The sequence below is a fragment of the Anopheles arabiensis genome, chromosome 2, assembly GCF_016920715.1.
Source record: "Anopheles arabiensis isolate DONGOLA chromosome 2, AaraD3, whole genome shotgun sequence".
Lineage (NCBI taxonomy): Eukaryota > Metazoa > Arthropoda > Insecta > Diptera > Culicidae > Anopheles > Anopheles arabiensis.
This window is the reverse complement of record NC_053517.1, coordinates 109,995,879-110,003,601: the sequence shown is the minus strand read 5'-3', so window position 1 is coordinate 110,003,601 and position 7,723 is coordinate 109,995,879. Positions and strand designations below refer to the sequence as shown.

The following is a 7,723-nucleotide window of genomic DNA, read 5'->3' as shown; positions in this document are numbered from 1 at the left end:
AAAATCAATTCCCAAATTGATTTATAAAAGATAAAAACTATATTCAGTTTAAAATCAGGCTTAACCCTCTAACCCTCTACGTGTACGTCCCACTGTCCAGCACGCACGCGGTTGTTTCAAACCCAAATTTCAAATACACAACGAAAATCTACACTAATCTCCTACGTTAAAAGGCTTCGGATCTTCTAAAACTATACTTATTTTTTTTACGAAAACGCCGTTGATCGTACTAGGTTATAATAATTAAATCATATTAGCGTATTTGCGTAAATTACTAAACCAGACCACCCATTGTTAAAAAAGAGAGTTGGCGTGTGTGGAGGATGCGTACGTGTGCTTGCTTGCTTGCTTGCTTACCAACACACCACCATCATCATGCTCATCCTTCTTCTTCCCCGACCTGGTCACACACTCATAAAACACTCATAAAAGCTTCTTCTTCGATTTCGGCGTTGATATCGTACGAAACTCGACCCGTCGAGGCGTTTTCTGCACTTCAGAATCGGACTCCTTTGCCTGGACCGCGGCGGCAGCGGCGGCTTCCTCCTCCCCATCCGATTCCACCACCAGCACAATGTCCTCCGTCTGGTCCGTTTCCATCGGGCAGGGCAGTTGCGACAGTGTTGCCTTCTTTTGCTCCGCCACGCCCAACGGTTTCGGTTGATCGATGGGCCAGGTGTCGTTGGCATCTTCCTCGGCCGTCGGTTCGACGGTTGGTTTGCTCGCGCCGGCCTCATGCTTTCGCGGATGTCTACGGATAGCGATTGGTTTGGGTGAATTCTTGCCCACCGAAGATGAGGACGCCGCCGACCCTGCCTTTGATTCGTTCGCACTGTCGGAGGGAGTTCTCGGGTGTCGTCGTACCGCGATCGGCGTAACGGGTCGATCCTTTTTCGAAGGACTTTCGAACTTCTCGTCACTGCTGATGATTTTTTCCTTCTCGATGACAAACTCCACCCCAGGTTGTACGATCTTTTCGACGGTCGGGGAGACGACCACGGCGCCCTCGCTGGTGGTCGGTTTCGGTTCCTCCGGTTTCGGCTTCCTTCTAATCGCAATCGGTTGGGCTGGTTTTTCCTGCTTCTTACTAGTGTCATCCTTTTGCGGTGGTGTTGATTCTGAGCCATCATCCATCTTCATTTCATCTGCCTTAGGAGGTGTCTTGGGTTCTTCCGGTTTCGGCTTTCTTCTAATTGCAATCGGTTGGGGCGGCTTTTCTGAAGAAGGCTTCTTTCCATTATCATCCTTCTGCGGTGGTGGTGTTGAATTCGAGTCATCGTCTATTATTATTTCATCTGCCTTGGAAGGTGTGCTAGATTCTTCCGGTTTCGGCTTCCTTCTAAATGCAATCGGTTGGGCCGGCTTATCTTGCTTCTCCTTTGGCGGTGGTGTTGATTTTGAATCATCATCCCTCTTGGTTTCATCTGCCTTGGAAGAGGTGCTGGGCTCATCTGCTGCAGATGCTTCCGGCGATGGAGGCTGATAGATCGTTCCCAGCTCACCGTCGGAGAAGAAAATCATCGAACAGAAACCATCCGTACTGGACACGATCAGTATTCTTCCGTCCGATGACCACGACATGTCCGTGAGTCGCGTGTAGTGGATGTTGGAGATCAGAGCAAACGGCGCCGCCTGCTGTGTGTCGTACAGATAGACGGAGCTCTTCGTCGCCACCGCAAACACCATGCGGTATGGGAGGGGAACCAGCGGGGGTTTGCTCTCTGCGTGTGGACGATGCTGGAAGTACACGGGACAGAAGCGAACCGCCACCGTGTACTGATCAGGAGATGGAAGTGTGAAGCTGGGCCTACAAAAATAGAAAAGTGTTAGTGTTGACCGACATGATCCAACTTCCACTTGCCACCACACTTACTGTTTGAGTGAGTTGCGCGTGAAGATGTACGTCGTGTTCAGCGGCTTCGAGACACCCTCAATTTCAGCCATCCCGGACGGCGTTACGATAATGTTCCCATCCGGACTGAAGCTTAAACGCCGGAAGAATGTCTGCAGCGTGTCGTCGTGATACAGGCGAATGGTTTTATCCCTCAACGGGTGGTCTTTCGGCACGGGAAGCACACACTTGTGACATCGCGATACAACGCGCTTCGTCTGCACGTCGTACACCCGGAAGTACCGGTCCGTGCTGAGCGTCGCCAGGTACTTGTTCTGTGGATCCCAGGCTACACCCTGCACAAAGCCCTTGTGATCTTGCAAGATCGCCGTGTTCTTGCCGCGCTGCACATCCCACACGATGGCCGAGTTGTCGACCGAGCCGCTGATGAGAAACTGTGAGTTGGCCGACCACGACAGATCGTACACGTCCTCCATGTGGCCGCGCAGAATCTTCATCGTCAGCCACGTCTCCTTGTCCTGGTCGTTGGTGTTTTCTGAAAAAATCGAATAAAACCCATGATAGGCAATGCCACACTCGGGAGAGAGCTCCTTCCTTTGCTTACCCAGAATGTTCAGCGTTTCCGTTTCTCCCTTCTGCTTCCAGATGAAGATCACACTTTCGTCATCGCCGGACGCGAGCAGCTCACCGGAAGGGGACCATCGTACCGCGTTTACCGCACGCTGGTGTCGCGTAAGGTCAGCGGCCAGCTCCAAGTTGATCGTACCACATTCCGGCGTTTGAATCATGTACCAAATCTAGAAAGAAACATAACAGCGTTGTTATCGCACTTCCCACCAGGTGCAACAGCAGTAGCATCATTGTTGTTGGCTTCCCTTCCCCTTCCATCCCTCTGCACTCACCAGCACATGCGAGTCAGTCCCACCAGATGCCAGCCGATATTGGTGATCCCGATCGTTCGCACCCTTCGGCTGAATGTCAACACTCAGCACGGGATCACGGTTGTGCCACGATATTTCCGGAATTTGGCACTTCATGGCTGTACACGAATGTGAACGGGGGAGGGGGTGGTTTTCTTGCGGGCGTAATTAACTTTCGCGTTTGCAGCAGCACAATGCGCCCCAATTGTTTGTCCACCTTTTGCCAACCGACGACGAAAACAACGAAATTGAGCGCGCAAACCTTCCCACTGACAGCCGACACCTGGTTGGGATGAGTGACTGTCAACAAACAACATTTGACCAAGGTTTATACAGCTCACGAGTGCGAGGTTTACAGATACTTTCGTCGATTTTATTAAAAAATCAGTTCATTGAAGCAAAAATTCTTCTATAATCTCCATTTTATGCATTTCAAAGTGAATGAGTATCTGTGAATTGTGTAGAAAATAGAAGAATTTGTGCTACTTCAACGGAATTTCTCTTCATTTCTCCCTTTTCATCGATTCACTCGTCGGCTCCGAGGGTGTAGATCCATCAGTCTACACCATGATCGACGAAAGTTGAAAAAAAACATCTCGCTGGCACCCTTTTCTCTACAATTATTCACAGCTTGTAGAAGAAATAGTAAACAATGCGTGGTCCGCCCTCCACATCAAACTCAACAGAACAGCACTCACCCCCCTAATTAAAACTATTTCCTTACGATGGTTAAGTAAAACCTTTATTTAATTCATACTTTTTTCTTGAAGATCACTTCACAGTCTCTCATCCACCGGCGCTGCTGATTGTTTTCGTTGGCAACAAGAGGGACAAAATTCATTAAATCCAACATAAAATCTTTCGCGTTTTACAGCAAACTCCTCTCTCCACGCTATCGTCAATGATTTTTCTCAAAATATTTAATCTTTTCCTCCGGATTGGGGACGATCTATGAGGAGAGTGGGAAAGTAAAAAGGTTAATAAGGTGAAAGAGGTCAAATGAAGCGCGTTTTTTTTCTTACCGTATCCTGACCCGGCTTCCATCCGGCGGGGCACACCTCACCATGCTTATCCGTGTACTGGAATGCTTGAACTAACCGGAGCGTCTCATCCACGGAACGACCAACCGGCAGATCGTTCATGGTAATCTGTCTCAGCACACCGCGATCGTCGATGATGAACAGACCGCTGGAAAGAATGGACACTCGATTAGCACACGTTCTGTGAACTTTCGTCGCCTTCTCCGCCTTAAAGAGCTTACTTACCGCAGGGTGTGGCCCAGATCGTCCAAAAACACACCGTAATCCTTCGAGATGCTGTGCGTGATGTCGCTCACGAGCGGAATGTTGATCTTGCCCAGCCCGCCCTCCTTGCGCGGCGTGTTGATCCAGGCCAGATGTGTGAAGTGCGAATCGATGCTGGCCGCAATCACCTCCGCGTTCAGCTTCTTGAACTCGTTCACCCGGTCGGAGAAGGCCAAAATTTCCGTCGGACACACGAACGTAAAGTCGAGCGGGTAGAAGAAGAACACCAGATACTTGCCACGGTAGTCCGACAGCTTGATCTTCTTGAACGCACCGTCCACGACGGCGGTGGCCTCGAACGCGGGTGCTGGCCGGGAGATGACCGCCTTCGTGTACTGCAGCTTGTGGTCGACGAAGCGGGGCGCCTCCTGCGGGTACACATGCCCACCGCCGAACGAATGGCAGGAGCCGGGCTCATCCGCCACCGCACCGTCACCCTCCTGTACGATGATGGCGAACGAGAACAACAGTAAGCAACAGGCCACAATGCCGGGCATGATGGCGGCGTCGAAATTCTTCATGCTCAATAACGCTTTACTTTAACGAAACTACTACTTTCTTCGCACCACAAAACTGTCCACACAGACTGCTTCGACTGCGGTTGGGGAAAACCGCTTCAGGTGTCACGGCGATTAGCCACGCGTACAAGTTTCCCTATCAACGGTTCACAATCACAACAGCAGCGGGCGCAGCAGAAGCAGGCGTCGACACCTTTAGATGCCGCTTTTCGATTCTATTTCTTCTTCTGACCGGGGGTGCACCAATCTCTTATCGCGCTCGACGAGACGGCACTATCGCTAAAGTCGTCCCTTTCGCGCATTAATTTCACGATAAAAACACCCTCTTCCGACACGGTGAAGTGGAAACGAAAAAGAGAGAGAAGGAGAGAAGAGAGAGAGCGAGAGGAGAGGGCACGCACAACCACCGACTGTAAACAAAGCGAAAGGGTTCAGCCGCTGTCAAGCCCGTCTCTTTTCACACACGGAAACGTCAAATCGATACAGCATTACTCATCACCGCAATCGCTGCGTTTGTTTGGTGTGAGCTGCGGGGATTGGCTGCTCTGTGCCCGTGTTTTGCGTTTTGTGACCACCAAAGAGACCCCCGAGGACACGATGGCAGTCAACCTTCCGCCCGTTACGCCGCTGCTGAAGCCCATCCAGCACTATCTCAAGACGGCCCAGGAGCATGATACCCGCGATCCGGTCGTAGCCTACTGGTGTCGTCTGTACGCGCTGCAGCTGGGCCTGAAAATCCCCCACCAGACCATGGACGATCGGAAAGTGCTGGTGGCAATAATGGACTGGCTGGAGGCGACCAAGCGAGCGTCGGCGGACAACGAATCCATCACGAACGATGTGGCCGCGCTGGCCTATCTGGAGAACTACGCCTTAAAGTTGTTCCTGTACGCGGACAAGCAGGACCGGGCGGGCAACTTCGGCAAGAATGTCGTCAAAGCGTTCTACACCGCCGGCATGATCTACGACGCGTGCCAAACGTTTGGCGACCTGACGGAGGAGGTAACACAGAACCGGAAGTACGCCAAGTGGAAGGCTTCCTACATTCACAACTGTCTCAAGAACGGCGAAACGCCCGTCCCGGGCCCTATGCCTACCGAGGGGGAAGAGGATGGCAAAGATTATGACCAGGATGCGGGAGGAGCCTTTCAACCGAACCCGGAACCCCAGCCCGGTCCGAGCAACACGCCTGCCGCACCGCCACACTTCCCGAGCGCAATGCCCACACCACCGCCGGCAGGTCCCACCAACTTCACCACCACCGATCCGTTCAGCAACGTAAAGGCGCCAACACCGCCCAGCGAGCCGGAGAAACCGCCCGGTGGCTTTCAGCCCTACACGGGTGGACCGGTGGCGGACGCGGCTGGACTGCCGGTGGAATCGAACCGAATGGTCACGCCGGGCGGAGTGCAGCTGCGACCGGATCAAATCACCAAAGCGCAGAAGTACTGCCGATGGGCGGAAAGTGCCCTCAACTACGAGGATTTGAAAACTTCAATCGATAATCTCCAGAAAGCGCTCCGTCTGCTGCAAACCGGACAGGATGGGTAGGATTGTGCGTGAGGGGAGGGGAGGTGCGTCCCCAGCTGTCGATCGTGCGTTGTTTTATCGCTTTTATCTAGTTGCTTAGGGTGTATTAACCTGTATACTCAGAGAATTATTCAACTTATTGCCTAATAAACAAAAAAAGAACATAAAACGTACCTGCTGCTGTCGACGAGCGGGTTTTTCAAACGGAGTCGAGGTGGCCATCGGTTTCTTCGTTTCCTGCGGACTCTTCGGCTGCTGCTGCTGCTGGGTGGTAGTAGGCGTGGAGGAGCTCGTCTTACTTCGAGGTCGCGGTTGGGCGTCGTTTTGTTGCTTTTCATTTTTGGGTACCATTGAGGTGCTTCTCGTCGGTAAAGGCTTTTCGGGCTCCTTCTTCACGAGTATCGACTTTCTCAATGCTTCGGCCACATTGAATCGCGTGCGAAGCTTTCTGATCTGTTCCTCTCGACTGGACTGGGACTTTTGCTGAAGCGATCGACTCGTCACAACTTTCACCTCGGGACGCCTTTTAGCTACCGGTTCGTCCAGCTCCTCGTCCTTGGAGGAGGATTTGGCCGACAATTGCCGCTTCTCGGCGTTGCCTTTGTTCGCCGTGTAGTATCGTCCTTCCGGTATATGCACGTACTCCAGATCATCGATTTCGTCCAGCTCCACATGTTCCAGCTCCTCGCCCACCTGCTCGCCTTCTAACAACTCCACCTCCGTGTGTTCGTTTTCCAGCTTCGTGGGCCCCACACTGTCCTCGTCGGCCGCATTTAGCTCGGCGATCGTATCCAGCACGGTTTCCTCGTAGAACGTTAACGCCCCCTCCTCCTTTGTGTCGTACTCGTCCTCCGCATTGATGACCACCTCCTGGATCTGTTCGCCCTCATTGTTGGACGCATCGAGCGCGCTGCTAGACACCACCTGCAGCCCCTTGCGATCGCCATCGTCCACATTGATGATGCAGTACGTGTCACACTCCGACTCGTCCATGTAGTCCTGCTTGATGAAGCTCTGCTGGATGTCGGTCGGGACGCTGTGGCAGGCCTGCGTAATGTGCTGCCGCATCCGGGTCAGGTTCAGGACCGTGGTCCACTTGCAAAACACACAGCAGCGCTTCCGATCGTTGTCGATGGAGCGGAAGTAGTTGTGGATCGCTTTCTTGTTGTGGTTCGTGAAGGACGACTGCTGCAGCCGCTCTTCCGCGTCCAGCATCGTGCCGGCGATCTCGTTCCGCACCGCGTCCGGCACGTCCGCGCAACGGTTCGCGATGTGCTGCACCATCCGCGTCGCATTCTCCACCGTGTGCCAGCCGCAGAAGGTGCACTTTTGCTGCGTTTCCCCCGAGCGGGCGAAATACTTACGCACCGGGTGCGCATTTTTGCGCTTCCGCTTCACCCTCATCCCTAGGTTTTCCTTACTATCGATCTCGAGCGTCTCGTTTTCCTTCGGCATCGCTCCACTGCGTTGGGCGGAAAATCACAAAGCTGGCTGAAATATTTCAATTTCAAATACCTTCGCAAACAACTTCGCGGAATGTTTGGAACGCGTCTGTGGCACACATCAACACACTCACTTCAACGCAGCAAAGATGGCGCC

At 52.7% G+C, this 7,723-nt stretch overlaps 3 protein-coding genes across 3 annotated transcripts; 1 reads left to right on the top strand and 2 right to left on the bottom strand.

Annotated features, from left to right (window-relative positions):
- Positions 1 to 16: 16 nt before the first annotated feature.
- LOC120908717 (chromatin assembly factor 1 subunit B) lies at positions 17 to 3,133 on the bottom strand. Its single transcript, XM_040320019.1, has 4 exons — positions 2,755 to 3,133; positions 2,457 to 2,649; positions 1,874 to 2,387; positions 17 to 1,807 (listed from the first exon to the last, which is right to left on the bottom strand). Exons 1-4 carry the CDS (start codon positions 2,887 to 2,889, stop codon positions 424 to 426), a joined length of 2,226 nt encoding a protein of 741 aa, XP_040175953.1. The 5' UTR covers positions 2,890 to 3,133; the 3' UTR covers positions 17 to 423.
- Positions 3,134 to 3,492: 359 nt separating this feature from the next.
- Positions 3,493 to 7,719, bottom strand: LOC120908718. Its single transcript, XM_040320020.1, has 4 exons — positions 6,299 to 7,719; positions 4,038 to 4,516; positions 3,795 to 3,960; positions 3,493 to 3,721 (listed from the first exon to the last, which is right to left on the bottom strand). The coding sequence occupies exons 1-4, from the start codon at positions 7,577 to 7,579 to the stop codon at positions 3,671 to 3,673; spliced, it is 1,977 nt and encodes a 658-aa protein (XP_040175954.1). The 5' UTR covers positions 7,580 to 7,719; the 3' UTR covers positions 3,493 to 3,670.
- Positions 5,070 to 6,297, top strand: LOC120908731 (vacuolar protein sorting-associated protein VTA1 homolog). The gene has a single exon (XM_040320044.1). It carries the CDS (start codon positions 5,192 to 5,194, stop codon positions 6,143 to 6,145), a length of 954 nt encoding a protein of 317 aa, XP_040175978.1. The 5' UTR covers positions 5,070 to 5,191; the 3' UTR covers positions 6,146 to 6,297.
- Positions 7,720 to 7,723: the final 4 nt, after the last annotated feature.

Coding starts and splice junctions, on each gene's coding strand:
- LOC120908717 (XM_040320019.1), bottom strand. CDS start 2,889: ATGAAGTGCCAAATTCCGGAAATATCGTGGCACAACCGTGATCCCGTG. Junction 2,650..2,754: donor GGACTGACTCGCATGTGCTG/GTGAGTGCAGAG, acceptor GTTTCTTTCTAG/ATTTGGTACATGATTCAAAC. Junction 1,808..1,873: donor ACGCGCAACTCACTCAAACA/GTAAGTGTGGTG, acceptor CTATTTTTGTAG/GCCCAGCTTCACACTTCCAT.
- LOC120908731 (XM_040320044.1), top strand. CDS start 5,192: ATGGCAGTCAACCTTCCGCCCGTTACGCCGCTGCTGAAGCCCATCCAG.
- LOC120908718 (XM_040320020.1), bottom strand. CDS start 7,579: ATGCCGAAGGAAAACGAGACGCTCGAGATCGATAGTAAGGAAAACCTA. Junction 4,517..6,298: donor CCGCTCGTCGACAGCAGCAG/GTACGTTTTATG, acceptor ATCATCGTACAG/GAGGGTGACGGTGCGGTGGC. Junction 3,961..4,037: donor GATCTGGGCCACACCCTGCG/GTAAGTAAGCTC, acceptor CATTCTTTCCAG/CGGTCTGTTCATCATCGACG.